The sequence below is a fragment of the Mobula birostris genome, chromosome 9 (assembly GCF_030028105.1).
Source record: "Mobula birostris isolate sMobBir1 chromosome 9, sMobBir1.hap1, whole genome shotgun sequence".
Classification (NCBI taxonomy): Eukaryota; Metazoa; Chordata; class Chondrichthyes; order Myliobatiformes; family Myliobatidae; genus Mobula; species Mobula birostris.
Window position 1 is genome coordinate 51,720,983 of NC_092378.1, and position 17,880 is coordinate 51,738,862.

The 17,880-nt window shown below is 40.2% G+C and overlaps 1 protein-coding gene across 12 annotated transcripts in view; it reads left to right on the forward strand.

Annotated features, from left to right (window-relative positions):
* Positions 1-17,880, forward strand: part of cnot4b (CCR4-NOT transcription complex, subunit 4b) — a 173,434-nt gene that overhangs the window by 119,619 nt on the left and 35,935 nt on the right. For all 12 annotated transcript variants that reach the window (XM_072268033.1, XM_072268039.1, XM_072268035.1 and 9 more), the window contains one exon: positions 4,857-5,354. In XM_072268033.1, the coding sequence (XP_072124134.1) occupies positions 4,857-5,354 (498 nt within the window). The remainder of the gene's footprint in view (positions 1-4,856; positions 5,355-17,880) is intronic.

The following is a 17,880-nucleotide window of genomic DNA, read 5'->3' on the forward strand; positions in this document are numbered from 1 at the left end:
ATCTTTCCCTCTCCTTGATCTCCCCCGTGGCTCTTATCCCTTCAAGCAGCAAGTGCTGCACCTGCCCATTCACCTCTTGCTTCATCTCTATTCAGGGACCCAAACAGTCCTTCCAGGTGAGGCAACACTTCATATGCAAATCTGTTGGGATTGTCTACTGTATCTGGTGCTCCTGATGGCCTCTATATTGGTGAGAACCAATGGAGGTTAAGATTAGGGGACCACCTTGTCGAGGACCTTCACTCCATCCGCAGAAAGCAGAATTTCCTGGTGGCCAGCCATTTTAATTCCTATCCCTATCCCCATTCTCATTCTGACATGATGCTTGATGGCTTTCATCTTTTGCCAGGATGATACCACTCTCAGATTTGAGGAGCAACACCATATATTCTTACTAGGTAGCCTCCAGCCTAATGGCATGAGTATCAATTTTACCAACTTCAGGTAAATCCCCTCCCCCCCCTTTAATTTCTCCCATAGTCCACTCTCCTCTTCTGTCAAATTCCTTCTTCTCCAGCCCTTTACCTTTTCCACCTATCACCTCTCAGTTTAATTTATCCCCCCCCCCCCCAGCCTTCTGGCTTTACCTATCACCTTATAGCATGTCTTCCTTGCCCTCCCCCTCACCTTATTCTAGTGTTTTCCCCCTTCCTTTTCAGTCCTGATGAAGGGTCTTGGCCTGAAACGTCAACTATTTATTTCCATAGATGCTACCTGACCTGCCTAGTTCTTCCAGCATTTTGTGTGTGTTGCTGTTAGTTTCCAGCATCTGCAGAATCTCCTGCATTTATGATCCCAGTGTCTACCCTGTTCTGCCCTCATCACTTTGTTTGAATGAGATTCACTCATTGTTCTGAGCCCCAGGGAATAAAGACTTGAAAAGACAGTGTTCTGGTTCCAGTTTTCATTCCAATGTAAGCTCCTTAGAGCTGATGTATGCAGAGATTTTCTCCGTAATCTTACCAAGGCCCTGTGTTGTGGCATTAACTACTGAAATCTTAGCAATAACAGCTAATGTTACCTGGTTTTCTTAGCTGCTTCCTGTACCAGAGTATGAACTTTGTATTTGAGCATTAGTACAAGCATACCTACATTGATCTACCAATATTCCTAACTTTAAAAAAACTACCATTTTTTTCCATGAACAGAGTTCTCATCACTCATTTATTTCCAACTTGTTTATTCTCTTCAGACAACACACATCAAAGTTGCTGGTGAACGCAGCAGGCCAGGCAGCATCTGTAGGAAGAGGTGCAGTCGACGTTTCAGGCCGAGACCCTTCGTCCTGCTGCCTGGCCTGCTGCGTTCACCAGCAACTTTGATGTGTGTTGCTTGAATCTCCAGCATCTGCAGAATTCCTGTTGTTTGCGTTTATATTTTCTTCAGAAGCAAGTTTAATAATTGTTTCAGGTGAACTTAACTGCTTTGTTTACTCTTAAGTCGATGCAATAAATTGTTGGAGTCCAAGCGCTAATCCTTATAATAACCTATTTGTTGCAAACATTTGATATGAATACATGACAATTTTTTTTCCTCCAGTCCCCATGAATCCTAATTATGTACCACTTCATAACCTGCCCTTTGAATGATCCAAATAACTACATTCACTGCCTAACTAGCCTGACTATTGTAATGCCAACAACAAAGCTCAGTTTTAACACTGTTTTTCACATCAATTTTTAATCAGTTCAATAATTTGTCTTTTATAGCTGCATTCCAGTTAATAAACATGACCATTTCTTCAAACTGGTTAAGTTAACTGGCTACAGTTTTAACTTCCCTTTTCTAGTTGCAGTTGGGTTCATTTTTTTTTCTGATTTGCAGGCACCATTCTATATTGTTTGGAATTGTGGAAGTTCAAAAGCCATGCATCCATATTACCTCCAGTATCTTATTCAAATTCTAAGAAATAGTCCATGAAAACTAACAGATATGTAGGCTTCTTCCTAGTTAATTATTCAGGTAATTTCTTTTCAAAAACCAGATGTTTTCTAATATTTCAGGAATGCTTTCTAACGTTTAATGTGCAGGTTGGTAGGTTAACTTCCCCCTCTAGACTGTATCTGATGTGCAGGTGAGTGGTAGAATGTAGGTAGTGGTAATGAAAATACAGAGGAAAAAGGTGAGGTTCATTTAAAGGTTGTTGTGAACTTGGTGAGCCAAGGGCTGTGCTTCTGTGCTCAACAACTCATTGCATCATAATAGCCATATTCTGATCAGTCATCTAGGCGAATAAGTACCCAATTATTAACTTGCTTACTGCCATTGCTTATACTAGATTTGAATTCTGCCCCCTTGTTCTTTGGTGTTCTGAGAAAGAGAACTATGATGAATATATTATAATGACTTGTTTTCCCACCCATGGTTACTGGAAATCTGAGTGGACCCGTTTATATCAAAGCATGCTTGTTGACTGAGTATAGAAACTCTCCCTGACAACTCTCCATTTCTCATGCTAGTTTTAAAAGCAACTTATGTTCCTGACTGACTCTGCATGTTTTATCACTGTTTTGTGAAATTCTGTGGGATTATTGTGAAAGAGTCTAATTTTGCTGGCAATTTCTCAGGTTCAGAGTATTCACATTACTTGGAACACATCCATTACAGGTGGATAGTGGGTATATAAAAGAAGTGAAACTGAAAGGGACAGATTGGTTGAGTGAATTATCAAAGGTCTAGCATATGAGTATAATGAGGGAAAATGTCCACTTTGGCAGGATAAATATAAAGCAAGTATATTATGTAAATCATGAGTGATTTTGGTGAGTTGGTGCATTATATGAAATGTAACTGTAATTTATTGTTAGGGGAACTGAATCAGTCTAAAGTGGAGAATTGTCCTGATGACATGGAACAATTCCACATGTGGATGGGGGGAAAATAAACATTCATCTTAACTGAAAGCATTAAAAGAATTGTACTCCTTCATCGACATTGCTACACTTGTATAATAGAGCATATCATGCAGCATTTTGTAGTTTGTTTCCTTTCAGGAGAGTATTGCTCAGATTATCACCATCAGACCCATTCACTTAATTCCATGTAACCTGTTCTCTCCTATGTCACATTAGTACTTGTACTAATTATAAATACAATGGGGAGGCTGGAGTTTCCAATGAACTGTTCTTTGGGATGTAGAAAGAAACTGGAGCATCCAAGGAAACCCTTTTTGAAAGCATGAACCCTCCACACAACAGCATATGAGATAAGAATTGAATCCAGGTCCTTGGCGCTATCAGGCTGTGGCATTAACACTTTACCACTTCAGAAGTTCCATATGGTTAAAGCACTCAAAACTGTTTAAAAGGATATTAACGATGCTTGAACGCTTCTGTATTCTCTCACTGTTCACCTTTCTCTTGTTCTGGCTTAATTCCGACCCTTTAAACCTACCTTCCCCCTGCCCACACACACGCTCCAATCTGCTGTGATTGCTGCTGAAGCCCTTAATGTCACAGTGCAAATGCACCGAGGAGAGAATATTTTGTGCCTTTTGTGACTGCAGTGTCTGACAAATAAAATAGCTTTTAAGTATACCATCTGCTGTCAAATAGAAACAGAGTTGAAACCATTAGGTTTACTTAGTAACTTCAGTGCATTTTAAACCATCATGCATTGAGAGTATGTAATGAAGGAATAGCCAGCTCTCTGTTAAAAGGAAATTCAAGACTAAAAGTCTTGCATTATGCGCAGTCTCTCACTCCTCTGTGGCTGAACAGATAGATCTCAAAACCATTGACAGCTTTTGGCTGGTGGCACAATTCATACTTGCCCTTGACTAGCTGCCAACCTGCCATATTTAGTCTTAAATTAGCTTCTGAGGATTTGCCACTTCTCAATATTTCAGGCAGTTTTTAATCAAAGTCATTACTCCAGGCTGACCTATATCATTTCGTATTGCAAATGATGCCTGAGGCACTCCATGCAGGCCATGAAACAAGAGACAACAGATGCTTCGACTAAGATGATCCTATTAAATCATTGTCATACACTTAACATCTTTTTAAAGTTAGCATATTTGCCTTAAAGTGTACAGAACTCTGACGAGACAGTTGGCACTAGAGATAATTGTGCATGTAAAATCTGAATCTCCTAACCTCCCAACAGCTAGTGGCTTTCTGACCTACACTGTATGTCTTTGGTGTTGACATTTCTGTAAGCAGCTTCCAAAATAATTTAGCTTCAAGGCCATCAAAAAAGTACTGTAATTCTTCTGAGTTCCTTCATGGGACTTTTCACATTGCTGTGTTCTTTGAGTGCATAGAGTTGGCTAATTGTTTCAAGTGACAATTTACAGATATAAAGCCACACATGCTTAAAAATTAAGTGCTTGATGTATTCTGATGCTTGCTATAGAATTTGACAATTTATTTCTATGTTAACCCTCAAGAATACTGTCTGTCCAGAATTAGAAGCTCAGATATGTTGCCCTCCTTATCCCTGCATCACTATCCTGCTATCTTTGTTCACTATCTGCATGAACCTCTCACCACTTTCCACTTCAGCATATCCTCTTGTAAAGAAACCACTGTCAATATTGATCTGCTCATCAGGAGGAAGAAATCAACTGGAAATAACTTAAATTTACAAATAAATCCTTTATCATTTTTCCCCAACTTTTTTGTGTAACTACTTTCACCCTGTGTGAAACTAAAACCCTCTTGATCTAACTAATCAAACTGTGCCCTTTTCTGGTTTAGTTCTCATTTGTATATCCTCTTCACTAACTTTCAAGATGACAAGGACTGAGAGTTGATTGCACTCATCACAATGGAAGTAATGCATAGTTTATTTATATTTATAGATATGTTTAAAGAAGCATTTACTCATTTCTCATTTTCTTTGACAAATTCCAGAAACAATCCCAGTATCTTCATCAACAGACTGGCAAGCTGCTTTTGGGTTCGGCTCCTCCAAACAACAAGAGGATGATCTGGGTTTTGACCCATTCGACATCACAAGGAAAGCCTTAGCAGACCTGATAGAGAAGGAACTCTCAGTCCAGGACCAACCTTCCAACGTGGGCCTCACTTCCCCCACCGCACTACAGACCCCTTCGCAAACTGCAAACAAAGGCATTGGTGGCTTCTTGACACCAGCTTCTGCCACAACAGCCAACTCCATAGGCAACTCTTTTCCCAACTCTGTATTACCACGGAGGTTTCCAGCTTTTCAGCACAGAGCCGTCTACAACTCATTCAGTTTTCCAGGTCAGGCACGGTACCCATGGATGGCATACCCTCACAATAGCATGATGCACTTGAACCACACAGCAACACCCACCTCGAACAGTAATTTCTTGGACTTAAATATACCACAGCATAGTACAGGACTTGGTGGAATTCCTATATCAGGTAGGTGCAATTGTAGCTACTTAATAACTTGATTCTTTGTTGCATTAAGGAACTGTAAAACCAACAGCTGGATGAGGTGCAGAGGAGTGTTGCAAGTCTGGGCCATAAAAATGTATTTTTAATCCAGACATTTTGCTGTGTGTCACTTGACTTCGGTGTTTAATGAACTTCAGATTCTCACAGCGTTTGTGGCTTAGCAACGGATTTCAATTAACTTAACCCACATAATCAATGTCACAGGATTTGTCGTCTTGAGTTTCCGGTAAATGAATTAAAATTAACCTACTTACCACAAGAAAACAAGGGTAAATCCTATTCCATACCAGTCTAACATGGAGGTGTTGGCAGTGATGCATAGTTAACAATGAAATGCTTAGACGGCATTGGCTCAGTGCTCTTATATCACAGTATAGAAATGTATATTCTTTCACCTTTGCTATTGTCTTAGTACAATAATTGTTGCAACTGCAAGTTGAGCTAATATCACATGTACGTAACTTTACAGTTGGCTATGTAGATGTGCTGACATCTTACTGTATGGTATACTGTTTCAAATGTTTTTTTAAAATTGTTTTTCAATATAACTCTGCGCGAAAGCAATTTGCACCAGAGAAGTCTGTCCCCTTATCATTATGAATATTTGCTCTGTGGCTGTTTATTGTAACAAGTGTTATTTCTCTAACCAGAGCAAAGGAGGTGATTGAAGTTGCGCAAATATTGGCACACCCTGAGTGGATTAAGTCAATAAAATGAGCCTCTTCGAACGGAGTGTTATTAACTTCTGTCTGTTTGGGAAGATCAGACAAGGAGACTATTTCTAATGAAGAAAGCTGTTTTACATAGGTGCAAATGTCAAGCCGGGATTTCTTTTTGGAGTTTAAAAAGCTGAGTTACCAAGTCAGTTCATGATTTTCTAGTCAGATTTGTTTGTTCGTTCTTTGTGTTGTGTTGAGAATGCCTCAACAAATGTTTTTAGAGATATTTTTTCTCTCAGCGTTGAATTTTCTCTGAATTATTCCGTTTTTCGAATTTTCTTGGTGAAACATTGAAGACCATTTTTCCTATAATCACTATAAATTTGCAAACAGCCCCCAATAGTGTCATAGCAGGTGAGGATTCAAATTACAGATTGCAAGCTGATTAGGAAATCTGCAGTATTATCTTGGGAAATTGGTGCATAAGACACAGAGGTGCTGCCAATTCAGAGATGAGTTGATTGCTACTGAGCTGTTACATAGTTTTGTTTATGAGAAAATCATCAGAAAATTGTGCAGCTAGTGATGCGAATGCACTGTTTCTTTGGGGGAATCATTCACTGGCAAAGGTAACAAGGGCAAGCCCAGCCTTTAATACCAAGGAATGACTTTTCCACTGTACTATGGAATACACTAATCTATATCCTCTTGTTGGCAGCAGCGTTCAGGTACTATGGTACCTCTATTTGCATTAAAATTTGATTGCCGTGTTAGCTCTGTTCACTTCCATGAAATGGATAATCCTTGCTCAGACTGGGTTCTGTAGGTGCCATTAATCACCTTCTAATTGTCCCTTATAACACACACAAAATGCTGAAGGAACTCAGCAGGCCAGGCAGCATCTATGGAAAAAAGTACAGTTGACGCTTTGGGCCGAAGCCCTTCAGCAGGACTGGAGAAAAAATGCTGAGGAGTAGATTTGAAGGGTGGGCTGAGAGGAGAGAGAAACGCCAGGCAATAGGTGAAACTTGGAGGGGGCGGGGATGAAGCTAAGAGCTAGGAAGTTGATTGGTGAAAGAGAAAGAATGCAATGGACATGGAGGGGAGCGCAAAAGGGAGGTGATGGGCGGTCAAGGAGATAACACAAGAGAGGGACAAGAGGATGGAAAATAGTGAAGGGGGGTGGGTGTGGATGCATTCCTGGAAGTTTGAGAAATTGATGTTCACATCATCAGGTTGGAGGCTACCCAAACGGAATATAAGGTGTTGTTCCTCCAACCTAAGTGTGGCCTTATCCTGGCAGTGGGAGGTCCCGCTTGTTTTGGCGGATGGAGCGTAGATGCTTGGAGAAGTGTTCTCCCAATCTACGTCAGGTCTCACCAATATGCAAGAGGCCACACCGGAGCACTGAACACAGTATATGACCCCAACAGACTCACAGGTGAAGTGTTGCCTCATCTGGAAGGACTGTTGAGGCCCCGAATAGTAGTAGGAACAGGTGAAGCACATGTTCCGCTTACATGGCTAAGTGCCAGGAGGGAGATCAGAGGGGAGGGATAAATGGACAGGGAATCGCATAGGGTGCGATCCCTGCAGAAAGTGGGGGGAGGGAAAAGATGTGTTTGGTGATGGGATCCAGTTGGAGGTGGCGGGTGTTTCAGAGAATTATGTGCTGGACGCGGAGGCTGGTGGGGTGGTAGGTGAGGACAAGAGGAACCCTGTCTCTGGTAGCGTGACAAGAGGATGGGGTGAAATAGAAGAGATATGGTTGAGGGCAGCTTTGATGGTGGAGAGAAGGGAAGCCTTTTTCTTTGAAAAAGGAGGATATCTCCTTTATTCTAGAATGAAAAGCCACATCCTGAGAGCAGATGCAGCCTTGTGCCCACTTGCTATGTGCCCTTGAAGAATATCTACAGAATCCATGGTCCATCAGGTACCTCCACCCAAAGATGTCCTGCTACCATCTGGCTATCACAGTAAGGTTCACTGGAAAGTATTGAGGGTAGTAACACCGTATTTTTTCCCGCAATAGCATCTAAGGAGTGATGGGGTTACATTTAATGTTCAACTGTATATAACAATGTTGTCATCTTTGAATTACAAGTTTGTCTTGAGAAAACAGAGGCCAATCATCTCTTGTATATCCTATACCACAGAAAAGAATATTTCCATCTAAATCTGTAATACATTACTGGAATTTACTCTATATAGAAACATAGAAAAGCTACAGGACAATACAGGCCCTTCGGCCCATATCCCCCTATTTTTCTGAGGTCCATGTACCTGTCCAGGAGTCTCTTAAAAGACCCTATTATATCTGCCTCCACACCATCACCGGCAGCCCATTCCACACACTCAGCACTCTCTGCATTTTAAAAAAAACTTGCCTGACATCTCTTCTGTACCTACTTCCAAACACCTTAAAACTGTGCCCTCTTGTGCTAGCCATTTCAGCTCTGGGAAAAAAGCCTCTATCCACATGATCAATGCCTCTCATCATCTTATACACCTCTATCAGGTCACCTCAAATCCTCTGTTACTCCAAGGAGAAAAGGCCGAGTTCACTCAACCTATTCTCATAAGACATGCTCCCCAATCCAGGCATAAATAAATAAAGGCATCCATTAGTCTTGCGAGACCATGGACCTGCGCCTGGAAAATCTTCACTCTCCAGGGCGCAGGCCTGGGCAAGGTTTTATGGAAGACCAGCAGTTGCCCATGCTGCAAGTCTCCCCTCTCCACGACACCAATGTTGTCCAAGGGAAGGGCATTAGGACCCATACAGCTTGGCACCAGTGTCGTCACAGAGCAATGTGTGATTAAGTGCCTTGCTCAAGGACAAAACATGCTGTCTTGGCTGGGGCTCGAACTCATAACCTTCAGATTGCTAGTCGAACGCCTTAACCACTTGGCCACGTGCCCACAATCCAGGCAACATCCTTGTAAATCTCCTCTGCACCCTTTCTATGGTTTCCACATCTTTCTGTAGTGAGGTGACCAGAACTGAGCACAGTACTCCAAGTGGGGTCTGACCAGGGTCCTATATAGCTGAAACATTACCCCTTGGCTCTTAAATTCACTCCCAAGATTGATGAAGGCCAATGCACCATATGCCTTCTTAACCACAGAGTCAACCTGCGCAGCAACTTTGAGTATCCTATGGACTCGAACCCCAAGACCCCTCTGATCCTCTACACTACCAAGAGTCTTACCATTAATACTATAAATACTCTAATACTCTAGATTTAAGGTTTTGTAGTACTAGCTCTTACTTTATTTGCAGTCTCTGACTCAGTCTGAGACAGATCCAAAAGAGCTATAACTGGGAAAATAAAATAAGTCATTTGCGTTTTGTGAATAATTTTTACCCCTGCTATCACCCCTACATAAAGACCCTCAGATTACTCCCAATCCGGTTAATGTTGAACTGTCATTTTTCCAGAGACAGCAAGCATTTCCCACAAAGAACATGTCATGCCAATGCTAAATTTTGAAGCTTTTGGTCATTTGAGCCTTATAACTTTTAAAAGGTGCCTTGGTCTTTTTATATCTGATAATGATAATGACAGTTTTCAGGGGACATTGATAGGCCAAAATGGCCTGATATTTGACAGAAGAATGGAGTCAGCTGTAGTGTTGAAAGAGGATAAAGGCAAGCTACTGTAAGTTATGCTATTTTGAAGGAGGACTAAGAACAGGGAACCAGTAGCCCATCAAAATATTTCCTTAAAAAGGCATACTAGGTACAAAGGCAAGGAACTTGTGATAAATCCCTTCAAAGCACTGTTCACTTGCTTGGCTAGGTTATTGTAGTCAACTTTTATGTAGCCTGTGTTGGACTTGGAAGACTATGGAAGAGATGTACTGAAATGAAGTTGGAGGTGAGGAATATACCACAGGGAGTCACGAGAAAAGCTGGAATAATTCTTGCAACAGAAGCTTCAGAGAGAATTTGGAGATGAAAATATTCAGAGGGAAGGAAGAATATGTACTAGCTATGGAGGGAGTGAGAATTCCATGAACAAGTTCCAAGGGTGATGAATTTGCTGCATGGGCAGATATTTATTAGATTAGGCATGTTTTCTGGACTTGTGAAGAATGTAAGGTGATCTCATTGAAGCCTTAGTTGAGGTGTCTGCAATCAGGAATTGTGGCCTCAGAAGTACAGAAGATAATTGGGGAATGAGCTGAGGCTTGTATCATTTGTGAAAATGAAATGTGTGGAATTTTTGACCAGAGGTTTATGTGGTATGTCATTATTCCTGCTATTCCTCGCTGAAGTTTGGTAATTCCTAATTGACTCTTGCCTTTTCATTTCCAAATAGGATTAAAATTTTCTGTCAAAAATAGTGATGGTGTTTGTCGTCTTAGTAATAGCTCATTTCTGGTAGTGTACTTGCATAAAAGATGATTGAGCCATTTTTAGGCCAAGAATTGTAATGGAAATACCGAATAGGAGGGACCAGCTGTGATAAAAATGCCCCTGATACCCCTTGAAAGTGGAATCTAAGTCTGCATCAAAGACGGAAGACATTGGTGGAAATGTAGCAGGTTTTTTTTTGAAAGATAAAATAGTGTTAATAATCACAATAATGTAAAATATTCCTGCCATTGATAGGTAATAGGCTTTGTATTCCTAGCAATTTTTATTTTGATTGCAGTTTGAGGCCATAAGTATCAAAAGCCTTTAGAATCTCTTGTGCAAAGGAATAGACTGAATTGTGATTTTTAAAATCTAAGATATGGTTAGCGTTTCTCTCTACCCACTAAGCAGTATCAAAATACATAGCCTTCCTATTTGCTTTGAATTGGGGTAGAGCATGTTGCATCTTGAATTATGAAGATTAAAGTATCTTAAATATTTGATAAGATCTGTCTTTGAATGTATTTGAAAAAACCATGGGATGTTACAGTTTACACCACTGGGAAAAACATAGATGTTGCAGTTTGCATTTTGCAGCATGCTGTAATGACATGAATGTTGTAATTTGATGTACTATACAGTTAGAAGAAAATGTGACAATGGTGCAGTCTGACTATAGAGCATGGTGAAAATCTGGTAGTTTGGTTAGAGTATGCAGCATGGAGAAAGCATGTATATAAAAAGAATCAAGAGTATATGGAAATAACCCACCTTGTTGCAGTATATCATCAGATTATTGATTTGTAGTTTGATACTGCAGTAAAGTCAAACCTTCCTCTTTTCTACATTCTTTTTTTTTACAATTGAAATTTGTTCCTTAACCACGTCTTCCAGATTGGTCAAATGTCCTATGCTGTTTATCCCTGATCTTTAGTGTTGCTTTCACTGCATGTGGTTGTGTCTTTGCTAACAAGAAAGGAGATGGTTCATTAGGCCATTTTCATCATGCCATGCCAATGTCAAGCAACATTTCTTATTTAGATGAGCTGTATATGCAGCAACGCAACAGGCACTTAAGCTATTCCATCCATTTGCTAAAGTAATGTCAACTGCTGTTAATGGTTTTGGGCTGCGAGTGGTTGCTGATAAGCTTAAATGTATGTTTTTGAATGTTTGTGTAGTTCTTATTAATCTGGATAATTTTCCCCATTTTAACTTGCGGAAGGCTGTACCTTTCACTAACTAAATGCTTAACTGGGCTTTTTGTCTTACCTAATTTTAAACACGACATAGTCATTGCATATTCAGTTTTTGTGGAAGAAGCCTTGGATATTCAGTTTTCAAGTTGCATCAGTTGAATTGCCCTTTACCCACTCCTTCCATGGAAGTATATCATCAACAACTCTATCAAAAAACACTTACTTGGCAAGGACCTACTTGTGGATGCTAATGAGTTCAGATGCACATATCAGCACAGTTTTAAGACAGAAACCAAAAATGTTTAATTGCTGAGATGAGGCATGCTTGGTTGATGTTGAGGTCAAAATTAACAACAAAGAGCCTGGGCAAAAGTCAAGTCAGTGACTAATCCAATGAATGATCGCATCCTATATGCGAATGGTCCTGGTTGTGGAGGTTTTACCATCCCTGAGACCTAACTTCAGGAAGTTCATCAGTGCAGTCTTCTACACCAGCTTTTTTTTCTCCCTTCAGTGGTGATAAAGGCAAAAGTGAAGATGTTTCTTTGCCTAGAGTTCAATTTCATGTGCAGCTGTTCAGGAAATGAATTCGTACCTGGACACACAAGACCTTGACTAGTTGTACTGAAAATGAAGTAACAATGCCAGAAAGGTACTGGGTGATTTCCAACATGAGAGTCTAACTACCTACCCTTCATGAAGGTACTACTATTGAATAAAAATTACCTCAACTTCGGTGTCCTAGAGGCATCACTGACAAACTCAATAGGACTAGTCACATAATTGGCTCTGAAAACAATTCAGTTAAGTGTTCCTAAAAAGAGATGTAGGAATATTATGAACGTTTTTCTTAAATTTGCAACTGATAATGGAAAATTGCTTCTTTTGCTTTGAGAAATTTTTTTATTTCCCTTAATTTATTAAATTGTGCAGCTACCATATTAGAGAGTAGTAACGGTTTTGGTGTATGCACTGTTTTGTTGATGATATTTATTCTTTCAGGTATGTTATGAAGCATCAACTGATAACAGCAACATTCATCTGTTTATTTTCAGGTCACCTGGATGTTCCATTTCTTTCAGCAGTAATTAGCCATCTATATTATCGAACAAGTTAATTTCAGTATTAATGTTGCAAGTTTCTTAGTATTTGTAGTGAAACTCCACGAAGGAAATAATTTCTGTTTTATTTGATGTGAGAATTCTACTTTGCCTCATTTGAAATTGAGCTGGGAGCACCAAAAGGATGAAATCCTACAAATGAAATTGTTTTCAATAGGAGTATTTAATAATTCTGAAACCCAACACTGTCGACCTTAGCACAACTAGGTATCAATCTATTCAACATAACAGACATGCTATAAGCCAAAATAGGTCATCCGTCCCCTCATGCCTGCTGTGACATTCAGTATGATCATGTCAAACCTCTTACTTCCCTTCATGCATTAACTCTTGATTCTTTTGCTGTCTTAAAGACCTATTGATCCCTGACTTGAGTTTACTCAATGACTGTTTCTTCACAGCCCTCTTGATAGAGAATTCCCAGAGATTTATTATCTTGTGGGTGAAGAAATTTCACCCAACCTTAGTCCTTACTGGCCAATTCCTTTTGGGAGTGTCTGCATTTTCACCCTCATCCCAGTCATGCATGTGTCCAGGGCTATCGAGACCTGTCAGGAGTTTTCTCATTTGGTAAGATCACCACTCATTGATTTAAATTGGATAGCATTTAAATCATCTATGGCTTCATCTTTGCACCATTGCAGAATCTTTATTGCAGCCCCTCAACTGCAAATTCATATTTCTGAATCCTCTGTGCCATGCTTCATTTTGCCTTTTAAAGCTGCTTATTGTATTCAGTCTTTGGAAAAAGTTATCTGGATATTAGATTTCCCATGTCTGAAAAGGAAACTTGCTCTTAACTCCCTTTCTTTAATTGCTTGAGCAAAAACTCACTTTGGTCGCACTTCCATAGATTCACCTCTACCTTTGGAGAAGTGCCCAAACTTTGTATTTGCCTGCTGACACAGATTTTGATTTTTAATCTTCGCCCACAGCTTGTGGCACTGTGATTGGCTTGTTTTAGTTCATTCATATGGGTGGCTGAGCTGAAATCTCTTTTAACAGTTTTTAAAAGAGAAACTTGTTCGTCAAAAAATTGTTAGTTATCTGCTGGGTACTGCAAAAGCTGTGACTCTTTGTACATCTTGCTAATAGTCATTGCTGTAGTAGAAAAGTTCCAGTGTTGTGGGTGGAGGGGGGTATTTTTCCAGATATTTTATTTTTGGCCTTTTGTTACACTCCCATCTGTAGGGGTATAATCAGTCTTGAATTGTTTATTAGGTGATTAGTGCACTGTAGTGGCAGAATTCTTTCAACCAAGCCTGTTTAAATAGTGTAGAGCATATTAGCTTTGGAAATGTGACCATGCAAGTAAGTGAAGCAAAGGCAGGTGGGGGTGGTGCTTATTCTGGTTTTGGAATATCAGTATCACTGGAAAGATCTGTATTTATTGTTAATCCTTGGAGTTAAAGTGCAAAAGTTGGAGAGAGCAGGAATATTTAGGATTATGAGGGCAACCAGAAATAGTGCTTTGTTCAGTGTAGAGTCAAGCGGATTGAATGTTGCTGCTCGTTTCAAGGTAAGTGGAGAGCATGCACCTGGCATGTACTTTATGGATCTTTGAAGGGCTTGGGGTGTCAGAAGGTGAGCCCTAGTACAGGATACCCAGGTACTGCCCTTCTCTTGTTGCTAGAGTATTGATGCTTCTGTTCAGTTGACTTTGAGGATATTGATGGTGAGTACTCTACCACGATAATGATATCAATAAGACTCAGGGAATCCTTTCAGAGGTGGAATCTGGCCTATTTGTGATTATGAAGAATGCTACTTATGTCACCTAAATCCATTTGGCCATTAATGTCCTTCTCCCACCTCCTCCGAAAGGAGTGCTGCCAACAGTCCAATTCTCCTGTGGCCATGCAAATTTTACTTTCAAATGCCCATAAATTTACCCACGATTTTGCCATCAATCTACATAAAGGGGTAGTTCTTAGTGGTTAATAAACTACCAAGATGTCTTTGGAATATGACAGGAAGTTGGCTTGCAAACTAGAGAAAATCTGCAGATGCTGGAAATCCAAGTAACACACAAAATGCTGGAGGAACTCAGCAAGCCAGGTAACATCTGTGGGGGGAAAAGTACAGTCAACATTTCAGGCTGAAACACTTGGGCAGGACTGGAATAAAAAGTTGAGTAGATTTAAAAGGTGGGGGAGGGGAGAGAGAAACACCAGGTGACAGGTGAAACCTGGAGGGGGCAGGATGAAGTAAAGAGCTGAGAAGTTGATTGGTGAAAGGGATCAAAGACCATGGAAGAAAGAAAAATGGGGAGAGGAGCACCAGAGTGAGGCAATGGGTGGGCAAGGAGATAAGGTGAGAGAGGGAAAAAGAGATGGGAAATGGTGAGGGGGTGTGGGAAGCTGGCTTTCCTGAGGAGAAACCTGTATGGTCATAGAGACAGCACCTGAGGTCAGGATTGAACTTCTGTCCCTGAAACTGAGGTTGGAGTGCCAACTGTTGCACTACCAGATTGCCCCTCTTCATTTTGGTTTATATCTCATCTACGTTATAACTGGAGAAATTTGTTTGCCTGGTTCAAAATAATCAAATATTTAAAATGACTGCTGTAAGCACAGCATGTTACAAGACAAAATGCTGAGGTAGGTTCACTGGTGAAGAACTTATGTGTAAGTATTTCTTTAAGTGCAATGGTTATTGACTTAACCATCTCCATTCACTGTTGAATATTTATCATATTACAGTGAAAATGGAGCAAAGTCAAGAACATGTAAAAATACTTGAACTGTTACCAGGCCGACTTCAAAGCCCACCAAAGTGCATTTCTGCAGAACTGGACAGTCGTGACTTTTTAATCTTGTCATCATAATGCTGTTGCTCGGAGCTGTCAACCTGCATTTCAAATGGGTAATAGCAAAGTTAGCCACTATTAGCTTGCACAGATGTTTACAATTACCAGTGTATAATCATTAAAATCCATCTGTCATTTAGCTTGCAAAACTAATTTGTCCCAAGACGCTGTAAAGGTCATCGATCCTTCTGGTCATTAACTTTGCCAGAATTACCCATAAGTGTTGTTAATGACATTCTGTTCCATTTCATTAGCGATATTAACTCCATGGGGTTGCAATTCATGGAACTCCACTTGGCTACTTTTATCCAGACAGCACTTTCTATTCACCATCACCTGCTATTATAAAGTATTTCCTTTGTGAAAATTGATGTAAACTATTTCACATGAACAAAGCAGATTGGGCAGTGTCAGCAGAGGAAGAAGTGTCTCTGCAATAACCTTACCTTTGCCCAGATTTGGAAGTGAATGTATATGCTCATGCAGAAAAAAAGCAAGCAGGATAAGGTCAAAATGTAATTTGTATAGAATAATAATGAAACGAAAAGGTGTAATAATGAAGCAGGCGTGGAAACCAGTGTCCAGAGGTGTAAATTATTGCACAATACCAAGTGAGGGACGGAGAAGGAGAAAAACTGGCAAAGAGCTTTCTTGGTCTGGCATAATCACCAGAGGGGTGCAGAGAAAATACCCCCTGTATACTTCATGTAATTTAAAATGTGCACCAACCAAAGACTCTGGAGACAACAAAATTTGCGACTGAAGAAGGAGACCTTAAGGAAGATTTTGTTTCTCCAACCAGTTGGCTCTGCTTGCCAATCTATCTTCATTCCTCAATTATATTACATTTCAATTTTCCTTTCTTAAAAAGGTCACTTCAGTCTTGCTTTTCCCGCTGGGCAACAGCTATTGTGAGGTCTGTCAACCAACAGGAGAGCATGTTTCGCCCGCTGTCGTAGTTGTTCCAGTAGGGAAATGTAGCTGGGCCGTGATGCCCTGTGGATGAACTGTGTTGAGGCTGGAAAACAATACCTCACTGGTTGCCTTGAGTGAGCAATTATTTCCACCCTCAAATAGATGGTGCAAGCCAGTACTCTGGTTCTAATTATGCATTCCATTCAGTCCAAAGGGTTTTGTACACCAAAAAAAAATCAAGATTTCACTGAGCATATTTAAAGTATCACCATTGCACAAGAGACCATTTAGTGAATGTAAATTTGGGATGATCTGGTGCTGCTACTTCGGATTCCAGCGACCTGGGTGTTCCTAACATTGCACGCTCTTTGTGGCATGTGTACCTTTCTCCCTATGACTATGTGGATTTCTTTCCACATCTCTAAGACATGCTGCTGGGTTAATTGACAACTGTAATTTACCCATGCTTTTGGGTAATTGGCAAAAGACCCAACAGAGAGTTCAGAGAATAAGCTGCAGGGTTTGAGGAATGTGATGGGTAGGTTTGTTCTACTTCAGTATAGTCTGGACCTGATTGGCTGTATGGTCTCCTTTTGTGCCATAATAAATGAGTAAAAATATTCCATGCACTGTAATCTGTTGCCTGTGTCCTACAAAATAAATTCATTCCATTGATATGGACCATGTTTGGTTAGGCATATTGTGAGCGTTGTCAGCTGGTGACTATTGCTGCTGGAGGGTACTCTGTATCTGGTAATCACATCTCAGATGGAAGCAATTGATAAAACTAAGCCAGCCCATGCAATGGATTCCCTTGATAGATGTTGCCAGGGTGTTGGTGACCTGCTTAATGGATTTATAGCATTGGTTTTTGAACTCAACATTGTATTCCAGCTGCATTGTTTTGAATGTTGAATTTGTATCTGAACTAAACAACTTTTACGTAGTTTGTCTGGCTAAAGTTTTGCTCAGTTGTGACTGTGACTTTCAATTGGTGATGGTCAGTATGGTTCTGTTTTGTAAGTAAATTTGGGATATAATCTTTTGTTGCCTGATTATGTAGCTAGAAGCTCCTCTATTGTAATTTTCATGTCCATTATCTTTTTTTTCACTGTAATTCTGAGTTGATTCCTCTGTCGGGTCATGCTTAGTCATTATTTGAATTATGTGTGATACCAGGTGACTAAGTGTATTTTATGTCCCCTGTATACCCTGATATTATCTCTCGTAATGTCTTAATTTCCGTTGTATATTGGAAGAGCGGGGAAAGCTCACTTTGCCAAATGACTATCGAGCATCCTAAGCCAGTACCTTATTTTATTCAAGCATTTCCTTGCGCAACAGCAGACCCATTACTTGAGGCCTTTAATTTGCAGGTTAGATCTCTAGCTCTACAATGTAATGTTCATCGGAATGAACTAAAT